This window comes from Hypomesus transpacificus, chromosome 7 (genome assembly GCF_021917145.1).
Source record: "Hypomesus transpacificus isolate Combined female chromosome 7, fHypTra1, whole genome shotgun sequence".
NCBI classification, from domain to species: Eukaryota; Metazoa; Chordata; class Actinopteri; order Osmeriformes; family Osmeridae; genus Hypomesus; species Hypomesus transpacificus.
This window is the reverse complement of record NC_061066.1, coordinates 8,131,222-8,153,607: the sequence shown is the minus strand read 5'-3', so window position 1 is coordinate 8,153,607 and position 22,386 is coordinate 8,131,222. Positions and strand designations below refer to the sequence as shown.

Genomic DNA, 22,386 nt, shown 5'->3' with positions numbered 1-22,386 from the left:
TGTGTTGGGGCAGATGCATAGTGTGTAGAGGATGCAGTGTTGAGAATAAGGGTGTGGGGAGGTGAGGTTGAGAAGCACACCAGAGGGGTGAGGGGGGTTAGAGGGGGGTCTCTCCTGTCTCTGAGCCATGAGCTCCAATGCAAGTCAGGGGGAAAAAAACAAACAGTGGTCCAACCACAACCACCTTCTTTCCTTCAACCAAAAATCAACCAAACAACGACCATATTTAAGATCAGAGGGGGCAGTCACATACCTGGCGTTCTGGACAACCATGACCTGACTGAGAAGATCCAGCATGCATTAAATATAAACACAACATACACAAAGAAAGAGTTGTCAGAAGAGGGAGGGGGGGAGGGTGTGTGTGTGGGGGGTGTGATCATAATGGGACTGAGTTACAATAAGTAGTAGCAACAAGAGAGGGTTGTGTGTGTGTGTGTTGTGGGGGCTGCAGTGAGTGTGTGTGTTGTGGGGGCTGCAGTGAGTGTGTGTGTTGTGGGGGCTGCAGTGAGTGTGTGTGTTGTGGGGGCTGCAGTGAGTGTGTGTGTTGTGGGGGCTGCAGTGAGTGTGTGTGTTGTGGGGGCTGCAGTGAGTGTGTGTGTTGTGGGGGGCTGCAGCGTGTGTGTGAATGTGTGTGTTGTGGGAGAGGGGAGGCTGCAGTGTGTGTGCATAAGTGTGTTTGTCAGAGACAGTGACTGTGTGAACGTGTGTGTGTGTGTATCCACTGAACACAGTCACTGAGGACCCTGTCGATAAGGATGGAAAGGTGGGAGAGCCAATTAGAACACAGTGTAATCACATTCAGGGAGCGAGCGCAGGCTGGTTGAGTGTGTGAGGATCATATTACAAGCAAATATGAGACGTATCAATTTCCCTGTCCTACTGCCTAGCAACCACACCGTAGGAGGAAAATCAGCTAAACTGCATGGAACAGATCATATCATTGACATGACTTTTATATACATACAGTATCTAAATATGACACGTCTCGATTGACGCTGATAGGGTGTTAAAAAGTCTGAAAATAAGAATGTAATATAACAGGGGGCTTTGAAGAAATGAGGAAAAGGTAATTGAACCTACAGTAATGTCCTCTGTCGCGTCATGGAGCTGATACCAAGCGAGGGTGAAGTTTAGAAACACTGAAAGATGCCATGGCAAGCTAAAATCAATAGTAAATCGATTTTAAAATGAATGGAATAAGGTTTAAAGCTTTTACAAAATGGCTGCCGTTCAAGAACTCGTGCCTTGATTTGAATGTTGATGTCCTTTCTGTGAGTTTTATCAGCATGGATGTGCGTGTCCACAAGAATACATTTTCTTATTGCCACCATCAGTATCTGTTATGCTCACCAAAGTGTGCATGATATGTCAATCTGCTGGAAATGCTAGAAACAAATGTGTGTGTCTGGCATGTGTGCGAGTGTCTCTCTGGGCTGTGTGTGTGTGTGAAGTGTGTGTGTGTGTGTGAAGTGTGTGTGTGTGTGAAGTGTGTGTGTGTTCACAGCAACTCACCCCCTCCCAGGCAGTAGGTAAACTTTAACGAAGGGGTCTGAGTATGCGTTGTTGTCGCGAGGCGCCAGGTTCCTGGCCTGGAGCACGTGCACGATCAGGTTCCCCATCTGCTTGTCGTAGTTAATCTGGAGCTGCAGTCCACACACCAGCTGCCTGTTAGCTCACTCTTTATTGATGGAAACTTTGACATGTGTGTGTGTGTTAAGTGTGACTCTAGAAGGGCTTGTTTTGCCCAGGGACAGAGTGACGTGATCAAAAGCATTGATACACAGTGTTAATTATTGACTGGTGTGTGTCTGAAGTGGACTTCCAGTCTGGTGTGTGTCTGAAGTGGACTTCCAGACAGCAAGCTGACCTGGATCTCCCCGCTGACAGGGTGGGTCTGGGTCTTCACCGCCTCCACTGTCTGCAGGGTTGGAGAAACAAAACACATGTAGGTACAGCAGGCTTGTGCGCTATTTACATCTCCTAACATATCTGTGAGTGGGAGCCTGGGAGGAAACTGACATCTCAATCCTTCAGCTAATAGAGCCCCACTCTGCTCCTCACCTCTCCTCACCTCGCCTACACTTCCCCTCTCCTCACCTCTCCTCTCCTCACCTCACCTCTCCTCTCCACACCTCTCCTCACCTCACCTCACCTCTGACCTCCCCTCTCCTCACCTCACCTCTCCCCTCTCCTCACCTCCCCTCTCCTCACCTCCCCTCTCCTCCCCTCTCCTCACCTCCCCTCCCCTCCCCTCCCCTCCCCTCTCCTCTCCACACCTCTCCTCACCTCACCTCTCCTCACCTCACCTCTCTTCTCCTTTCCTCTCCACACCTCTCTCCTCACCTCCCCTCTCCTCACCTCCCCTCTCCACACCTCTCCTCACCTCACCTCTCCACACCTCTCTCCTCACCTCCCCTCTCCTCACCTCCCCTCTCCACACCTCTCCTCACCTCACCTCTCCACACCTCTCTCCTCACCTCACCTCTCCTCACCTCATCTCTCCTCACCTTGCTGCTGTGACGTTTCTTGCTGACGGAGGGTGAGCCGGGCTGGGCGGGGCTGGCGATGGCGGTGGAGACGGTGGAGGTGGTGGAGGTGGTTCCTGACAGGCCGTGGGATCCCCTGTCGCCCCCCCGCCGAGAGCGTGGAGGAGGTGGTCGGGGGCGGAGCCTGCTGCTGGGACACCTTCTGCAGCTCGGCGGCCAGCTGTTTGGGATCCACCCCCGGAGACCTGGGGGGACGGTCGCCTGTAGGGGGCGCACAAACACCACAAGCAACAGTCCACACAAACATACTGTGCATACATGCAAAGATATGAATCCTAGAGAACCAGGCAGAGGAGAGAGAGAGTTATAGAGAGCCAGGTACCCTTAGTCTGGTCCTGGAAATCCAGATGCTGGGAGGCATCTGAGTCAGCCAGCATGTTCAGATCCCTGAGAGAGATTAGAGAGAGAGAGAGAAAACGAGAGACAGAGAGAGACAGAGAGAGAGACAGAGAGAGAGAGGTAGATAAAAGAGTGGAAGGAGGAATAGAGAAGATAATAAAACAGCGATAGAAGTGTGGAAGGATGACGGGATGGAGGACAATAAGAGAGACAGAAGGAGGAGAGATACTCACAGCCTGACACAGAGCTCCGCCTCCCCACAGAGTTGTCCCACAAGCCCCTGCACCTCCTCGTAGGTCTTCCCTGTGAGAGGAAGCCCGTTCCACTCCAACACCTGCATTCCTGGACAGAACACAGTCACACACTCAGGGTCAACACAGTGTTTACTACCACACCAGCTGACCCACACACGAGAGGGGGGGGATATAAATGTTTTGAAGCAACATTTTGACTTTGAGACACTCTGATAGGATGTGGATCTGTGTGTCTGAAATCAAGTTGAACTGGATGTTTGAATGTTAGGGAAAACCCATGCACAGAAGAAGAGAGATTTGATTTGACACTGTGTCCTTTTGTGGTGGACACATGGTGTCAAAGCAGTACAGGCAGAGGTCAAAGTCTCGTAACAGGAAGTCAAGGAGGGAAAGTCAAGAAGGGAGTCAGGAAGGGAGATGAATGTGACCCCACTGGTTAGAAATAACACAGGGCACAGCACAGCAAACCACCACAGCACCACCTCTCTCTCTATCCCTCTCTATCCCCCCCTCTCTCCCCACCTCTCTCTATCCCCCCCTCTCTCCCACTCTCTCTCTCCCCCCCCTCTCTCCCCCCCCCTCTCTCCCCCCCTCTCTATCCCCCCCTTTCTCCCACTCTCTCTCTCTCCCCCCCTCTCTCTCTCCCCCCCCTCTCTCTCCCCCTCTCCCGCACTCCCCCTCCCCCCCCTCTCTCCCCCCCCCCCCCTCTCTCTCTCTCTCTCTCTCTCTCTCTCTCTCTCTCTCTCTCTCTCTCTCTCTCTCTCTCCCTCTCCCTCTCTCCCTCCTGCTTTCCCCCTCTCTCCCCCACTCTCTCCCCCTTTCTCCCCCCCCCCCCTCTCTCTCTCTCTCTCTCTCTCCCCCCCTCTCTCTCCCTCCCCCTCTCGCTCTCCACAAACCCTCTCTTCAAAACTTACAGAGGTGAACTCGTCTCTTCTGGACGCTCTTCTGCCTGCGCCGGAGATCTTGAGCTGTGTGTGTGTGTGTGAGTGACACGCAGGCTAGTTTCACTCAGGATGATTCAGATATCCTTTCTCTCGTTCACACACACATACACGTATGCAAGCAAACAAATACTATTTACATATACGCACACAAACTGATGGACAAAGTACAGACAAATAATATGGTTGGAAGAACATTATCCCTGAAAACTGTCTCTATCTGAATATTCTCTTTCTCTCTCAGTGAGACACGACGCTCCAGAGAGCCATCGACGCACACAGTTTGTTCTGACACGGTAATAAGTGTAGGTAGTGTAGTGGGAGGTAAAGGGAGGGAGGGGGGTGGAGGAACGTAGACAAGTGATTATTGAAAGTGACGGGATCAAGGAGACAGAGACGGAGGAGAGGAAGGATGAAGGGACAGGAAGGACAGAGAGGATAAAGGGACGAGACACACACATATACACACAGACACACACACGCACACATATACACACAGACACTCATATACACACCATTGACGGGCGGATTGTAGTCCTGCACACAGACACCCCCCCCCCCCCCCCCCCCCCAGTAGAGTCTGCTCTCTCTCCTTGGTCCCTCTGTCCAGCCCACCTCTACATCACACACCGTGACAGCCTTACAAAGCACCCTGGGCCCCTCGTCAACCTTAATTCACCGTGGCCCTGAATGGCCCTAGGTCACCTGACACACACAGAGAGAGAGTATCGCTGTTCCAAGCCTCCCTCTGCTTGAATCAATACGGCTCATGAAATACCTTTAATTTAATACGCGACATAGCCATCCATCTCTGGGAGAGAGTCAGGGAAAGCTGGCCTAGGGTGAGATCACTGCCAGTAAATCTGTAGACTGATACACAGTGCTTACAGACAACTGATATATATGCTAGGCCGGGGCGAAGATGGATATGCTTCACTGGTACGGTAGATTGTGTTCTTAGGGTGTGATGTGTCTTGAATTAGTTTACATTATCTTATACCGTGTGTATCATATGTTCTATAATTTTTTGTTTGATGTTTTCACATCAATTATACCTTCATTTCTTTCACTTACAATTATATTCAGTCTATGCAACATTTCATAGGACATACTATGTAGACTGTGTCTCTCTGTGATGGAACAAACGTACCTTCTAGAATCTTCCCAGATTGTTCCGCTGCTCCGCCAGGAAGGACCTTGGCAACGTAGGCTCCGATGTCTCCGTTGCTGCCGGCAACCTCTTTCCCTCCCACCACACGGATGCCTAAGCCATTTCCTGAATGAGAAGAGAATACAGTTCTCACATGAGTGAGGTCAATGAGGGAAACACAGAACATTTCGAAACATACTGACACAAACACGCAGCACACATCCATACACACACACACACACACGCTCACACACACACGCACGCTCACGAGTGTTGTTTACATGATCAAAACACACATCGTCAAACTGTTCTCTGACGGAGCGATGTTTACTGCCCTTCAGGGGCCACAGCATCACTTCTCTGTCAGACGCGTTGACGCAATCAGGAGTGTGACAAAGCACAAAGACAAATGATTCATTCTCAAAGAGACTCATAAACTGGCTCCTCCTTTGTGAGACGCTCGTTAATTGCATCAAGTAATTTTCCCTGTGAAGGTTACGCCATTTTGAGCGTGGATGACTGATGAGAGTGGAAAGGCGCCAAAACGACAGAGGTGGTTAGATGTGAGGGAGCAGTGGGTGTGCTGACTCAACGTGATGATGAAGGTTTTATAACCCTAACCCAGGATTATCTGCTGTTTAGGATTTTCTAAATGCGATGTGTTTATTGTTAGCTATAGTGTTGTGCATCGAAATGCAGTAACTGTAGATGTATCTGATACGATGTCCAGCTTATTATATTTTTAGCCTCACTGTCAATGGGCACTTTATATGATGACCTATACTTAACAATATATACCAACATAAAAAGAAGTTACATGGAATCCTATGTACATCGTTCATCGTCATTTTGGAAAGATAACCCAAACTTTCACTATTTTTGTGTGCGAGAACAAATGTAATTGCCAGCTAGCGGAAACTGTTGACCCGACTTAAGCAATATGCGGAAGTGATGCGTGCACAATGGTGAATTGAAGTGGGCGTATGCAAGACAAGAAACTAGGAACTGGTTCATCTGGTGAACATAATTATTTAAATACATGACTGTAAAGTGTCTGTTTTTCTTTAGGTAAGATTCTCCTGTTTTGACTCTGGAAAACAGGCCCCTACAGTTAGATATTACATTATTACCTGGGAAAGTACAATCCCGTTTTAATTACCTGATACACTGCGATCCTTGGGATTTCTCTGCAGTTTAACCCTGGTGTGAGGAAAGGGGTAGTACAGATCCTTTCCCTGAGAGACAGAAAGGACAGAGTATTAGCAGGTTAAACACCTGAACAGGTGCATACTTTTCATGCCCCCAAAAATCCAAGGCAAATCTGTCCCATTTCACTTTTCATACAGAAAATTCGTTTTAACAGCCGCATCTTCAATTAAAAACAATGTCCCACCCCCATTTGAAAACAAACCGACACTCCTGGACCACTGGTAACCACAGTGATGCATATACCATCTGTGGATCAAGTGTTTTCCGTGTTTCCGTGTATGAAGGGTACGTGTAGTGTTGTTTCACCTGTCTCCTCTCATGGCCATTCTCAGGTCGCCCGTCTCTCGGCTGATCAAACCAGTCAGTTTCCTCCCGGCACAGGTGGTAGGCTTCACAAACACACAGGTGAGGAGGGAACCAATCAATCAAGTCATTTCACCCCATCTGACCTATCCACGAGGAGACACTCTCTGATTGGTGGATGCATGAGCGTGAGGCTGACGACCATTTTGTTTTAGTATTTAACAATTTACAACCTGCGTGAAGTCTACTTTCAAAACATAACACGTTGACACATATAGGACAGAGTCTGGAATGAATAATACAAAAACTGAAAGGGCAATGAGGCCCCAAAGGTAGATATGTTTGTGAGTAGATATGTTTGGACACTGCTAACATTTAATTTCTCTCAACCCACAGAGAATATGAATGACAAGCTGCTAAATGCTAAATAAACTAATTTTTAAGCTTCAGGGACAGGGACGACTGTCATTTCAAATGGGCAATTGAGGATAATGGATTGACTATTGTGCATGAAAGTGCATGAAACTAGATGAATGCATATTTATGAAATTGTTCAATCTGTAGTTTTTGTTAGTAAAATGTTTTTTTTTAACTACTCATACTAGTTTGGAAGCAGCAGTTGCATGTCTCACTGTCAGCATATAGTCACCCCAATGTGTCATTATGCAAATAGCATTTAGTTTTTAAATATGTGTTGATGGGCAAGTGGCAGGGCTGGAGAAATGAACTAATACTGTACCGTTAGCTATATTCTCATGTGAGTCTCGTGGATCCTCTCTGTTCAAAGCCATCATGGAGTCACTGAGGGCTGTAACCAAGGAAACCTGATTTACACTGCGTCATGCTGCCAAGCAGGACATTGCATGAGTTTGATTTTAGTACAGTTGAATGACAGTTGGAAATGTGGGCAAGGAGGTTACATATAAGCTGATGGTTTAGCTGTTTTTAAAATGTAGAAGCATTGAAAATCATTAGACTGGTTAGTTGGTGGAGAAAAATGCTAAAAACAGACTGTAAACACACTAAGTCAACTTGTGATCATTTTTCATTTGTTTACTTCCTGTACTATAACCAATAAAAAAACTCATAATTTCAAAGACAACCATGCATATACAAAGTCGGGCATGCAAATTATTGTTTTGTATTTATTACACAGCACAACATGCATTTACATAACATGCACTGTCAAACATTTAACAATGTTAATGCTAGAAAGATTTTTCCACTGTTATCTGCAAAGACTAACAAGTACAGTTTCAGAACTAGATCTGCCGTAATCAACATGACAGTAGTTCAAGTTAATAATTTATTCGTAGGTGAATTGTCGACTGAGATAGACATTGTATGATATATAAATATATAGATTTGTTTGAGTTTGTCCAGGTAAAATATTGCTAAGTAAGTATTACATAGACGATGATACAGTATAATTTTCATAAAATTTTGCTTGTCAGGGAGGCACTTATATATATCATTCATGATAAAGCAAGAAGCATTTTCCTTGCATGGTTTTGACCTGAGCTTTCAGGAGGGATTACACACTTATTGTGGCTCAACACACAAAGGAGCTGGTGCGCTTATTAAGCAGGATTTGAAAAAAAATATGGAAATCCTTTAAGACGTGAAGAATAAAACCTTCATTTCAAGTATGCCAGTTATGAAATACTGTTCATTTGAGATGACAGTATGTCAGAAATGGAAAGCAGATTGTGAACAGACACTACTAGATGCTATACACAATAACCACAGTAATATGTGCATTTATATACCAGATAACAAAATACTGAAACTATCTGAATGTCATGCAAGGACAGCAATACACAGACATGCATGCAGGGCAACAATATTTAAATTAAACTAAATAACAAACACAAAAAGTAAATGACAAAAAGAAAGACGACGTGCATTGAGAGTAAAGAACAAACAAACAAAACTGAGATGAAAGACAACAAACGAATACAGAAAGTCCAAAGTGAAGAAAGCCAGTGTCTGACGCATGCAAGCAGTCCCACTCCCACACAGGAAACAGGAAGCAGGAAACAGGAAGAACCCAACAGCGTGACAAGGCAGTTTTTTACCTTCGCTGTCCGACATGGTGCCCTGCAGGTCGTCCATCATCACGTAGCCCCTCCCCCTTGTCGGCTCCTCTCTCAGGTGCTGCTGTTGCTGGTTCTCCTGCAGGGAGAGGCAGGAGCCAAACTGATCCCTCGAGTCAGCTGAGATGGGAGGCAGAGGTCCTGCTGATGCCCGGGCCATGCCCATGGGTTGCCCCACAGGACTCAAAGGGCTCTCCTCCTCTGAGTTCTGTGCCACGATGGGAATGCGGCCCCGACCTCCTTGCACTATGGGCAGACTGGTCGGCTTAGTGCGACCGGAGGGTGCTTGGTAGCTGGAACCCTCCAGCGACACCTCCCCATCCCCCTTAAGCCTTAGCGAAGAGCTGGAAGGGTCTCTCTTGATTGACAGGTCCAGGCCATACACGGAGGTTGGACGAGAGGTCGGACGGGAGCGGCTGCCGCTAGGATAGGCAGAGTCCAGGTTCATGCTCTGGCCCAGGTTGAGAGAGCCCGCCAGGTTGGTTCCCAAGGTGGACCCGAGATACTTTTGCTGTTCGGCGATGTTCTTGCGCAGGCCGAATGTGATCTCGTCCTGCATCAGGCGACTGGACCTGGGGGAACTGCCGCTGGAACCCAGGTAGCTGCTGTAGTCCGTCTCAAGGCCTCGGCTGTCCTGAACGGAGGAGTACTTGGTGGATATCTTGGGCTCCATCTGTGGGGTTTTGTGTTTCTGGTAGAGCATCGAAGCGGGCAGCTGCTTGGCAGCCTGCTTCTCCAGGGTCAGCCGGCTGATGCTGTACTTTTCCGTCTTTGGGTAGTGTCTTTGGGAGTAGCTGGACACTCCAGAACTGGGGGTGTAGTAGTGCTGAGGGAGCCCGGTCAGCTGTTCCAGGCTCTCCGTCCCGCCCCCGCTCCTCCTGAACTCCTGCTTCAGCTGCTGCTTCAGCAGCTTCAGCTCGTACGGCTCCTCCATGGCGTCTTCTTCGTCGGGCGTCTTCCCGTACGTGTGCAACCTGGAGGTGGAGCCCAGGTAGTCCGTCGAGCCAAGATCGGCCGCGCTTCTCCGCAGAAGCCTCTCCGCTTTGGCTAGCTCCTTCTCAGCCAGGCTGTAGGATGAGGAAGCCAGGCTGGTGGAGCTCTTGGCCAACTCGGCAGCATCCTCCAGAAGGACGTAGCTCCTAGGTGTGTGATGGTCCATGTCGGTATAAAAGGAATCAGAAACGTTGGACATTGGGCTGCTCGCCATGCTGCCCCCTTCCAGGGCCCGCAGGTCCAAGTGGTTGCCATACTTGTCGTACCTCACCCCCAGGTAGGAGGAGGACGTGGGGTCGGGCTGACGGCTGATGACGTCGTACGCGGAGGCCATCTTGGTGGCGTCGAGCTCGGCGAGAAGGGCAGCTTGTCGTGCAGCCTTCTGCTGGAGCAGGAGCATCTGGTGATAGCTCTGCTGCTGGGAGCTGGAGAGGGAGGGGACGGACGAGTAGAGGGACTGGGATTGGTAGGACTGGGGGGCCTGGTAGAGGGACTGCTGCTGATACATCGTCTGGCTCTGGGAGTACTGGTACTGGGAGTACTTGCTGTAGTCGTGTGTCGTCTGCGGTGGGACGAATTCTTCCAATTCAGACTGTGGTGCCGTCCTGGGACGCTCCAGCCCGTGACTTCCAACCTCCTCGACCCCGCTGACCCCTCGGCTTCCCCGCGTCTCCCGGATGTTGCTAACCTCGCTGTCCGACATGTAGTCGCGGTCTTCAGCCACGCTCTGCAGATAGGCCCTCTCCCTTTTCTCTCTTTCCTTCAGCAGGACGTCCTTCCTCCGGTTGATTCCCATCTCTAGGTACCTCAGCTTGGCGTCGATTTCCTTCTCTTCCTCGTCCAGCTCCGCCTGCTTGTGGCGAAGCTTGGAAGACTCACGCTCCACCAGGTCGAGCTCTCGATCGATGTCCTGGAGGATCTTGGCTCGCGCCATGTTGGAGTTGCGGCACATGCGCCGGCGTGCCGAGCCGGTGCTGTAGGCGGTCTGACTGGCAGACGTCGACTCGTCTTCGGAAGGTGGGTTTGGGAGGGTTCTCTTCACCTTCTTCTGAGTTCCTGTTGGCGTGCTGCCTGATGAACCTTTTCCCTGTGGAAAATAACAAATTATACAAATTAGACCAATGAGACAGTTGTATAACGTTGTACTTTTCATTTTAAAAAGTACTCTGCAATTAACCTCAGCTGGCCCTTTGACTGGAAATATACAAAATGAAGTAGAAAACACATGAGTGATTTGTACAAACCAAGGATTATGCTTAGCTGAAAATGGCCAGACTGGCCTCAACACCAGCTATTTCATTTACTAGTGTACAGTGCCCATGATGCAGGTGATTAAGAACTATAGACAGATAGTGCACAGTGCCCATGATGCAGTTGGTGAGTAATATGTCGGTGACACACATATTTCTGGATTTACAGATAGAATAATATTATGAGTAATTATGAGGTTAGTGAGGAAAACCCTGTACTTCATGGACTAGTAGTTGTACAATATGGTCATGCATGCTACTGACTAATAAAGAGTCAAGTTGCTACTAATCTGCATGTTAATAAGCAACTAGTAAAGGGTGAATATGTGTACCTTCAGATAAAGTGTTACTGTACATTCCTATGGGATGCACTAAACTTCTCAAGAAAAATGTGCCTTCTTAGGGGAAGCCACAAAATATGTAATTTATTCAGATAAACCTCTATGGATGTGTGGTGGCTCAATATTTTCTTGCAAGCGAAGCTTTTTGCTCTCCAATTTTCATGCATATATGAGGTGCTTCTCAATGAACCGCTTAGACAGATAAGTGTTCTTACATCCTGAGAGGGGCAGAGGAAAAACTTTGTGCTACTGTAGTAAAAAAATAGAATAGTAGTTCATTAATTCAATAAAGCTAATCCTACAGTGTCATGATGAGAAAAAAAAGGTTTCTTTTAATTGATAGAGACACTAACCCCAAACAATGGTGGTTCCCACTATTATCGAAAAAAAATAATTGACTTACAGAGTAACCTTCCCCAAACTGGTTAGATGATGTTCTCTCCTCTCCTGTGGGACTCATGGACAGGGATCGTTGCATGACCTTCGACGACCTCGGGCTGGCAGGAGAGACTTTGGTCGGTTCGACGCTTCCTCTTATCCTCTGGGGGCTAGTGTCACCTAGTGATTTCTCATAGGACACAAACTCCAGAGATTTGCTGGGGGATATGCAAGGAGATATGGGGGAGTAGAGAACTTTGGGAGATTTGGGAGGGGCTTGAAGGGTGACGGAGTCCGTTTTGAGGTGTGGGGACGTGCCTATCTCTAAGGGGGTGGGTCTTCTCTTGGGGGAAGTTCTCTCCGAGTCTGACAGCTCCATTCTCGTGTCCATTCTGACGTTGCCCTCTGTGTCAGTCTGTATGGAGATCTCAGCATGGGCCTGGATAGACATGTCGGCCTGTCCCCCTCTCTCTCCCCGGGCCGTGCGAGGCCTGCTCCGTCTCCCCCTCGCCGGCACCTCCCACTCCTCCTGGTCCTCGTCGTCCGTCTGCACGCAGCTGTCCACGCTCTTCTTCACCGTCCTCTTCTTCCTCCCCGCTGTGTACGCCTTCTCGACCGCCCCGTCTTCCTCGTCGGTCTGAACCCCGCTGTCCATTATCTTGCGGGACAGCTCCGTGCCGTCCGGCCCCAAGATGATGGCCTCTTGCTGGCCGTGACCCACGGCATCGGCCCCTGGGTACATCTTAATGAACCTCTGTTCCTCCAGTTGCTGCCGGAGTTGCTCCTGTAGCCTCTGGATCTGCTCCAGCTGCTGCTGCTGCTGGGCGTAGGTCTCCTTCTGCATCATCAGATGGGCCTGGCGTTCCTCTTCCTGCTGGCAGAGGATCTGCTGCTTCATCGACTGCAGCTCCTCCAGCTCCTTCTGCACCAGAACCTGCTCCTGCTCGCGGAAGCGCTGGATCTCCTGCCGCTCCCACTCCAGCTCCTCCGCCAGCCGCTGTTGCTTCATCTTCTCCACCTCCAGCATCTCCCGCTCCATCTGATACTGGCCGTCCCCGGGAACCATGGGGGAGGACAGGGCCTCTAGGGAGGCTGCGATGGCCTCCAGGGACGCCTCAGTGTAAGAGTCCAGAGCCAGAGAGGTTGCGGCGGTCGCGATGCCGAAACCAGCGGCGGAGACGCCGTGTTTGGAAATCTCCAGGTTGAGGGGAGCGTTGCTCTGCTCGTCTGCCGTCGTGATGGAGAGGGTTGAGAGGAAGCTGTGGGATCTGGTGAGGGGCTGGTTCTGGAGGTCAGAGAGGGACGGCATGGTGTCGCTGGTGTGCATCCCTGACAGGGAGTTGTACGTTGTGCTGAAGATGGAACCAGGCTGGGTGGTGATGGCATAGGTGGAAGGAATTGGTGCGACCACTGAAGAGTAAACCACACCGTTAGACGACCTCAAGACACTGCTCGTTCCAAAGAGTGTCCCTGTAGAACCTGTTACTCTGGCTTGGGAGTAAGGAGGAATTGTCATTCCAGAGTATGTTCCTTTCTTGGAGTAGTCAACAGCTTCTCCTGTCGAAGGCAAAAAAATACAATTGAATCCATAGACCTCAGTACGTAAATGGGTAAAATTGCTCACAAAAAGCCATGCTCCATCCAAATGAGGAAAGCAAAAAACAAAACAAGGATGAAAGTCCAGCGAGATGAGAAGTGATGCCAAGCCAGAACGACATGGAAGCATGCAAGCTCGTAAATATGTTTATGGAAATGTGATGGAAGAGCATGAGAAAAATGATGAAATTGAAATGTCCATTCAAACAACTTATATGAAAGAAAAAACAAACGAAAAAAAGACAAAAATGCTCACAAAACGGACACACTTATTGGCCGTGAATAAGTGGAAGAAATTCAAAGTGATATTTTAGGGAAAGGTCTGCGATATCACTGCACTGACCTGCATCGGATATCTTTGCTGATGTCAGGTCAACTGCACCTTCAGTGGTGCCATTGAAATTATAACTGTTCTTGCTTTTGTAGACAAAAAGTCCAGCCTCGGCCAGGTTAGTGTCTGACATTGACGGTTTGATCCCGCCAAACCCTCTCATTCCATATGGCGTACGATCATACTGATAATGATCATCCCGGTATCCAAAACGGTCCTCGGGTAAAGGTGTGGTTGCCTGCTGCGTGGTGCAGCTCCCTGTAAAAGGGAGTGTGTAGACGACATTACAGCAAACGGCTCTCCGTCCAGCCGTCAGGTCCACTGGTTTCCCGTCATCCTCAGTGATCACAGCCGTAACGACATCCACAGTGGACGGATCGATTGACACCACTGTGTTGAAAGGTTTTACCGTGCTGAGGTCCACTGCCCCTGCTACTGTGGCCGTGCCACTGGTTAGGCCATTGGCGACACATGCGGGAGTGGGAGTTGGGGCGATGGTGACCGGCGGTGGCTGGAAGGTTCCACCTCCCGTGCTAGATCCAACAGAGAGGTTTATGGGGATTTCTGCGTTGGCGCTGGTGGAGGGTTGAGAATCTATGGGCCGGTAAACGATTTGAGAAACAGGCTCGAACACTTTGTTTTTTGTGAGCTGAAGGGGCATGCAGGAGGATGCTTCGGGGGTGTCTACATTCTCGTACCGTTGTATGGTTGCCGCGCACGTTACTATGGTGATGCTGTCTGTCACTATGGAAACAGTGGAGGACTCAGCGCTGAGGTTGACAACCGATGACTGCACTGCACTTGTGGGACGAATGCCCCCAATGTCTGGTACCAAGGACTGACGTCTTATCTCGGGGCCGGCGGACAGATCTACGCCATTCATGGACGATTCAGGATCCTCTTTCATCGTGCGAAGGTCGACTACCTCTCCTGGCTGGTAGCTCTGTGTAGTGTGGGTCTGTTGCGGTTTGGGTTTCTCCAACGAAATGGGAACGCCGGTTGCTCTGGGGGCGGGCATGGGAGGTGTGGCTCTTTCATGCACCACAGACACCGTTGTTCTTTGGACTTCTGTCGTCACTACTTGAGAAAGGAGGTTGGGCATGACCAGAGGGGGCTGTGCTGAAGCCGATATGGCCTCAATCACATGACAGGAGCTCGACACAACCTTCTCTGGTCCACATATCTCTTGGCTTTCTATGGACTCAGTGATTCGAGTGTATGCTAGGGGCACCCTGGTTGTTTGATGGGGAGGTGGTTGTGGATAATGCTGTGATTGAGGTTGGGCTTGTCTTAAAGGAGATACTAGGCCTGGACTTGATGGGGCCTGGGTTGTGAAGCCCTCAACTGGAGAGCTGGGCTGGGATGGCAGAGTGATGACCACATACGTGTCATGGAGGTTGCTGGCGTATCTGGGGGAGGAGGGGGACTTTGGTGAGGTGTGACTTGGCCTTTCAGAAAAGGGGCTCAGATTCAAGGCCATGTCAGGAGTGCCCGTGGGGAGCACAGTAGGTCTTGGTGAATATGTGACATGGGCTGGGGAGGTTGGCTGAGAACCTGTTGGTTTTGGTGCAACAGGCGGTTTAACACCATCGCCTGGCCTGTGGCTATACCCCATACTAGCAGGGATGGAGGAAGGCTTTGGAGGAACTGGAGGAGGAACGTGGGGCTTGTATGTAGCTACCACAGGCTGACTTGCTAACCCTGCTTGTCCTGTTGTCATGGCCACAGGGTCAAACCTGACTGGGGTCGATGAAGCTTGAGGTGGAAGGGGAACCGGAGGTTTCCTTGGGTAAACGGTTGGTTTGGGTAGTGTGGGAGGTGGCAGTGGTGGAGGGATGGGGACGTCCGCTTTTTCCTGAGACAGGCCCCTGCGGAGGACGGCTGGTTTTGGGGGGACAGGAGGGGCAGTGGACACGATGCTGGGCACAGTGGGGGTGTACTGTGGTACGGTGGGTAAAGGTGATACACTGGAATCTACCGGGGCAGCTGGTTTTGGGACCATGTTTGGAGTCACAGATTGGACACCAGAGAGGTCTATGGCTTCGGGTTGGCTAATCTCCACTCGCTGCTCCACCTCCGATGCAGCCACTATGGCATGCGGTTGGTTGGACGAAGTTGCTGGAGGGACCTCGCAAATAACCGCTGTGGGATCTTCTGTTACTGAAGGTGTCTGATAAGCTTCAGGAACATCAGCTTTCGGCTCATCCTCCATCTTGGCTGCACTGCATTCTTCATCAGATCCTTCCTCTCCCGACGAACACTGCGTCACCCTGAGGTCTGGAATGGGCTGGAGAGCCCTTCTAGGTAGAGCTTTGTTAGCCTCCAGACTAGGAAGTGCCCCCTCTGCTGGGGGGACGTCAGTCTGCTGGGTTGGGCTGGTTCCAGGAGTCAGCACTTTCTTCATGAGCTCTTCATAAGCAGCTTCTGCATCTAACAAGGGTTTCCCATCCTTGCCTATGGAAACTTTAGCGCTGGCAGAGGTGCTACTGTCGGCCGGTTGCAATATGATTGTAGGTTTTGGCCTCTCTGACACAGGCTGTGTTTGTTGGAATTCTTGTTCCAACTGCATGAATTCTTTCCTCTTCTGCATCATGTCTTCGTAAACCTCATCTGGCGATCTGAGTTTTTTGGGCGAAGCTGGAACTGAGATCTTCTCAGGATCCTGCTGCTGAGTTTTTGATCCAGCAACAAGGGACTCGTAGGCGTAGTCTTCAATGAGCATACCTCCGTAAAGGGACTCTTTCCCTGGAGGGATTTCAACCTTTTCAGCTGTAGGGGACTTAGCCTTTAGCATGATCTCTTCATACATCTCGTCGGCGGTTTTCAGTTGTTTTTTCTGAGTGGCGTCCTGTCTGTCTTTGTCGTCCGTTGGTGAGTACAGGGACATCGATGTGGGAAGTGTGTACACCTTCTGGACAGCTACAATCTTCTCCGCCTTTATTTCAAATCCTTCCGGCTCTGACTCAATGCTGGGGGAGAAATCCGAGCAGGAGGAACGTCTGATCTCCTCCATTTCGGCCTCTTGTCTCAACTCCTCCGTTGGAGACGCATCCTCGATGGGGGAGAGGTTGCTTGGTGGCGTTTTAGGACGCTCTCGTCTCCTCTGCGCTCGTATTTCTTCTTTGTCCTTCTTGGATTTCTTCCCCGAGCCTTTCTGCTTCTCCTGCTCCCTGAGTAGCTCCTCCTCCTCGCGAAGCTCTTCTTCCTCTGAGGAATCCTCGATGGTGGGCAGGACCTGGCCAGGCTGTCTGTGTTTGGCTTTCCTGTGCTGTTTTCCCTCGCCGGAGCGTATGGGGCTGCTGTCGCTGTCCTCATCCAGAGAGGATAGCGACGTTGGGGACGTCCCCGGAGTGAAGCTGGAGGCATGGAGGCTGGAGGAACCTTCACCTCTGGATCGGTCATCCGGCGAATCCGTCAAGTTCTCCATTTCCAGTTCGCCGTCATCTCTTGGTATTTCGGGCACACTTACCGGGTAAGTGGTTGTGTTGAGCTCGATGGTTCTGAATTTACGTACGCCCATGCCACCGTCCTGCTCCTCTGTCTGAGGTTGGTCGACTTTGGATTCAGTTCCCCCCTCTTTCCCAGTGTCCTCAGGGGCGTCTAGCGAGGTTTTGATTTTCTTCATCTCGTCGTCGTCAGGGCTAATGGTGCTGTTTTTGACGAGGCGCCGGGCTTTTCCTGATGCGCTCCTCTCCTTCACGTCTCCCTTCTGGTCTTCGTTACGTTTCCTTTCCTGATCTCGGATCTTTCGCCGGATCAGGTTTTCTTCGTCGGACGGAGAGGCGTCTTCGTTCTCGCTCATCTCCATGATCTGTTTCCGAATGAAGTCTTCCTCGTCCCCGGACATGGGGCTGTCTTTACCCACACTCTCGCTGCTGTCCTCCAGTGAGTCGCCTCTGAGGTCTGTCGGAACGAGCAGTCTTTTCTTAGGGGCATCTGCTTCTTTTTTCTCAGAGAGCTCCCTGTCATCCTCGGAGCTAGGGGACTCTGACGAGATCGGCAGCACTTCCAGTTTGCGTCTGCCCTTGAGTGAATCGGTGAGTTTTTCGAAGTCGTCCTTTGGTTGCGTCGGTTCTTTAGTCTGGGCCTCCAGTATGGGGAGGACAGAGCTCTCCAGTTTAGCCAGATCTGATGGGCTTGTGGGGCTGCTCTCCTTGGTGGCGAAGTCTTTATCTCCGGGCTTTTTCTGCATCTCCATTGCCTTAGCCTTTGGAAAAGGGACGTAAGAGATAATTAGAAATGTATTTTTAAACATACAATATAACAAGAACAATATGTGAGAGGTAAATATGAAATGTGATAATGAACATGGAGAGGGTAGGGGGGAGTCCAACTTCACACTGTATCTAAATCCAGTACAGTACCACTAAACAAACAGTGTAACTAATAAGTTTGTAAAGGATCTAAACAGTCATGGAGACTAGAGACACCTTAGGGAATAGTTTCTGATGTACTGTAGACACTAAACCGCTACTGTTTCTGCATTCTACTGTTACCTCTCCATCAGCATCCATTCCACTGCATACTCGTTGAAATTCAGGTTCTATTTTCTCCTCAAGTTCAGGAAATGACTTGTCACCCTTCTGGACTGTGTCCTGCTCACTATCTACAGGGTCTGGGAAGGTCAGCTCTACTACTGGGGGTGGGTCTGAAGGAACACTACTGGCTTCACATTCATCCTCTGGTACATTAGTTTCCTCAGATTTATTTTCATCCTTCAATTCTTTATCAATACTGTCCTTTTCATTCATGTTAGTTTTTACCTCGTGTACAGAGACAGGCTCCTGTTTTCCACCTGTGGTGGGTTGTGATTCAACTTGTTTGTCTATGACTGACAGAGCACTCTCAGATACTGGAGGAGACTGCACTGAGTCACCCTCTTTAGATAACACCTCCTGTGCAACTTCTGATACTTTCTTATCACCGCCTGAAGAAGTTCTCTCTCTCTCAGCTACAGACATTTCCTGTTTATTTTTAGCAATGTCATCTGGCTTTGGTTCAAGTTCTGACTCTCTCTGCGTGGGTTTGTCTTCAGCGACTATCTCAGGAGTTTGGGGCTCACTGCTAGCAGCTAATGCTAACACGGACTCTACATCTTGTGCTTGCTCTTCAAGTTTGACCTTTTCCTCATTAAATCCACAACCCAAAGGTTGAGAAGATTCAACAGATGTATTATCTGCCGCTGGCTCTAGTTCAACTTTCGTGTCAATGGATGTCTGGATTTCCTCTGTGTTAGCTCCACTTTCTGCATTTACCTCAAGTTTCAGTTGATCCTTTTCTACCTCAGGTGGTGCAACATCTTGGGCCAGAGGAGAGGCTAAGTCTAATTGTGTCCCTGGCTCTACCTCCATTGGCTTAACATCAGGAACTATTTCTTCAGTAGCAGCAACTGTAGATACTGAATCCTCAGCTACAAAAGGTTTGGACTCTTCCTTCTCTGCCTCTCTCTCAGGACTGCCTCTCTCTGAGTCATCAACAGGAGCCGCTGAAACCGACTCTGCCAGTTCGATTACAACAGGTTTCTCTTTCTCTAACTTCTCAGGAGGTTCACTGTCAACAGGAGTCGCAGAAGGCTTCTCCTCAACTTGCGCCGATGGAGTTGGATCTACCTTACCGTCAGCTAGTTCCTTGTTAACTACAGGGGGACATGAACTGTCAGGCTCGACCAACATCGTTTCTTGAGCCGACTCTACTGGTTGTGGCTCTGTGTTTTGAGGTTCTTGCTCTGGCTGTAGCTGTGTTGGTTTAGGACACGCCTCTTCTTCAACTGGGCCAGACTTCTCTGACACCTCTGCCGGAGGGACAGGAGCCTCCTTTTGAATATCTATCATTTCCGAGATTGGCTCTGGTTCTGCCTTGGTTTCTACTGCGGTAACTTTCTCCTTTTCCCCTGCTACACCTGAAGGTTCGGTCTCAGCTTTCAAAGCAGAGGCAGTGGTATCATTTAAAGAGGCGGTGCTGTCATTTACAGAGACGGCGTGTTCCGTAACCTCTATGGAGACCGCTGTTTTTTCCTGCTCTACAACCTCGAGGGGAGTGGGTGGTGGTTCCTCAACCTTGGGTGAGTCAGCAGGCGGTACTTCTGTACTTCCAGCTTTCTCTCCTGACTCCTTCTCTCCCTGCTCAGTGACTACAGGAGCTGGCAGTTCAGGCTCAGGCTCTGTAGGTTGGTCAGGGGCAATAGAGACTATATCTTGGGGCAAGATTTCCTCAGCCTGTACTACCTCAGCAGGAATTTCCAGAACCTTCTCGAGAACAGGCTCTTCTTTCTCACTAACTTGAGCAGGGGCAACTTCACCCACTTTTTGTGGTTCTAGCTCAAACTCTTTCTCTGGCTCTGCAGCTTTTGCAGAGACAATGAATTCCTGTTCTGCAACTGCAAGAACAGGAGTGGAAGGTGGTTCCTCTGCTTTGGGTGGTTCACTAAACTCTGCCTCGTTAGTTACAGCTTTCTCTCCTGAGTCCATCTCATCCTGCTCAGTGACTATAGGAGGTGGAAGTTCAGGTTCAGGCTCTGTAGGTGTTTCAGGGACAATAGAGGAGTCTTTTGTGACTATCTCTTGTGTTACAATTGCCTCGGCCTCCACTACCTCAACTGCTGCATCTGGAACCTCCTCTAGAACAGGCTGCTCTTTCTCACTACCTACAGGGGACGCCTGTGAGCTGTCCTCTCCTTCAGCCACTACCTCAAGTGCTGCATCTGGAACCTTCTCTAGAACAGGCTCCTCTTTCTCACTACCTACAGGGGGCGCCTGTGAGCTGTCCTCTCCTTCAGCCACTAACTCAACAACTCCTTGGTTTTCATCTGGTTCTGGTGCTGCCTCACTGAGCCCTGTAGCTTCCTCTAGTCCTTCAATAACACAAGGCTGCTCCTGTGGAAGATCCACAGGTGGAGCATCAACAGAGGGATGTTCCTGTGGTACCTCCACAGGTGGAGCATCAACAGAGGGATGTTCCTGTGGTACCTCCACAGGTGGAGCATCAACAGAGGGATGTTCCTGTGGTACCTCCACAGGTGGAGCATCAACAGAGGGATGTTCCTGTGGAAGATCCACAGGTGGAGCATCAACAGAGGGATGTTCCTGTGGTACCTCCACAGGTGGAGCATCAACAGACGGATGTTCCTGTGGAAGATCCACAGGTGGAGCATCAACAGAGGGATGTTCCTGTGGTACCTCCACAGGAGGAGCAGTGACAGGTTCTTCTAACATCTCAGCCTTCTCTGGTGCTTTAGAGTCTGTCTTCTCCTCAAGGGGACTGTCAGAGGGACAGGGAACATGCTCTGATGGGATGGGTGTAGCATCTGCTTCGACGGATGCAGTGTTTACAGTTTGGGGCTGGGAGGGTTCGGGTTCTACCTTGGGATCGGGAAGGTGCGGGGTCTCCTCTACAGCTGTTGCCTCTGCCTCGGGTTTGTCTTGCACTGCCTCCAGAGGGGCACGAGGCACGGAGGCAGTTCTGGTTAAACCTTTGGCGGGGGAGGCAGGAGCTGGGGCAGGGGAGGCAGGAGGGGTGGGGAGGGGCGCGGGCGGTTGCTTCTTGGTGGGAGATGCCATGGACGGAGGGGTCATGTCTGCCATCTGACCGGAGAGGGCTCTCTGGGTCTGGCAGTTGAGGCAAAGCCATTCTTTCTGTAAATCAGAAGAAAATGAAAAAAGACAAGGTAAGATACTGGTAATGTTTTAGTGTAATTTGCATTTGTAGCTGTTAAAGAGTTTGGACATGAGTGTTAAAAATGGAACAAGAGACGTCACTTTTCCTGTTAAAACAGCTATGAGGCAAATGGACACTGACTTGGATACGTCTGTTTTACAGGTCATTTTGACAAGGAGCCGGAGTAACTTAATCTATTTCAGGAGAGCTTTTCACATTTATGTAACTTAGGAGATAGGCCATTTATAATGCATGGTAATGGGCCAAAGGGTTTACCAGTGCATGTTAGAGAGACAGACGGGGCAGCCATTTCAAACAGGTTCATAACAGGTCCACTGCATTTGTATATAGAGGATAATGTATTGACCAGAATACAACCACAATCCCCCAAGTCCAACCCCCTCATCTGTTTAATGTTCTACATTTACTAACCACAATAGGGAGAATCTTACAGATTCTGTAAAGACGATTTGGAACTGATTTAATCTTCCAGTGGACAGAGTGCAAAAGCAAGCGATCAAGCAAAGGTTTTCTGGAAGCAGTTTTACTCTGAAAGTGCAATGATTTTATCATCATGTATCCTGTCCACTTGGGAGTAAAGCATCCAGAAATAATTCGTGTTTTTTCAGCTCAGCAATGAGGCAACAAACCATTACGATTGCAGCTGTTCAAATCTGATCCCAGAGGATGACTGATTCAGCCTTGTCATGGTTTACATTTACATTTAGTCATTTAGCAGACGCTCTTATCCAGAGCGACTTACAGTAACTACAGGGACATTCCCCCCGAGGCAAGTAGGGTGAAGTGCCTTGCCCAAGGACACAACATCATGTGGCACGGCGGGGAATCGATCCGGCAACCTTCTGATTATTAGCCCAACTCCCTCACCGCTCAGCCATCTGACTCCCTGGTTATTGATCACTTGAACAAGCATTAAATGAACACGTCATCGTCCTCATTGAGAACTGCAATTTGAGGGTAATTTCTTATATTTAATGGAACA

General features: G+C 49.6%; 1 protein-coding gene across 1 annotated transcript in view; it reads right to left on the bottom strand.

Moving 5' to 3' along the window:
- pcloa (piccolo presynaptic cytomatrix protein a) overlaps positions 1–22,386 on the bottom strand; it is a 48,080-nt gene that overhangs the window by 10,530 nt on the left and 15,164 nt on the right. Inside the window, 15 exon segments of the mRNA XM_047022681.1 lie at positions 254–280; positions 1,516–1,646; positions 1,871–1,921; positions 2,511–2,645; positions 2,647–2,750; positions 2,872–2,936; positions 3,122–3,230; positions 5,234–5,359; positions 6,393–6,468; positions 6,749–6,831; positions 7,485–7,553; positions 8,824–10,921; positions 11,829–13,360; positions 13,743–17,937; positions 21,089–21,361. Coding sequence (XP_046878637.1) covers positions 254–280; positions 1,516–1,646; positions 1,871–1,921; positions 2,511–2,645; positions 2,647–2,750; positions 2,872–2,936; positions 3,122–3,230; positions 5,234–5,359; positions 6,393–6,468; positions 6,749–6,831; positions 7,485–7,553; positions 8,824–10,921; positions 11,829–13,360; positions 13,743–17,937; positions 21,089–21,361 — 9,074 coding nt within the window.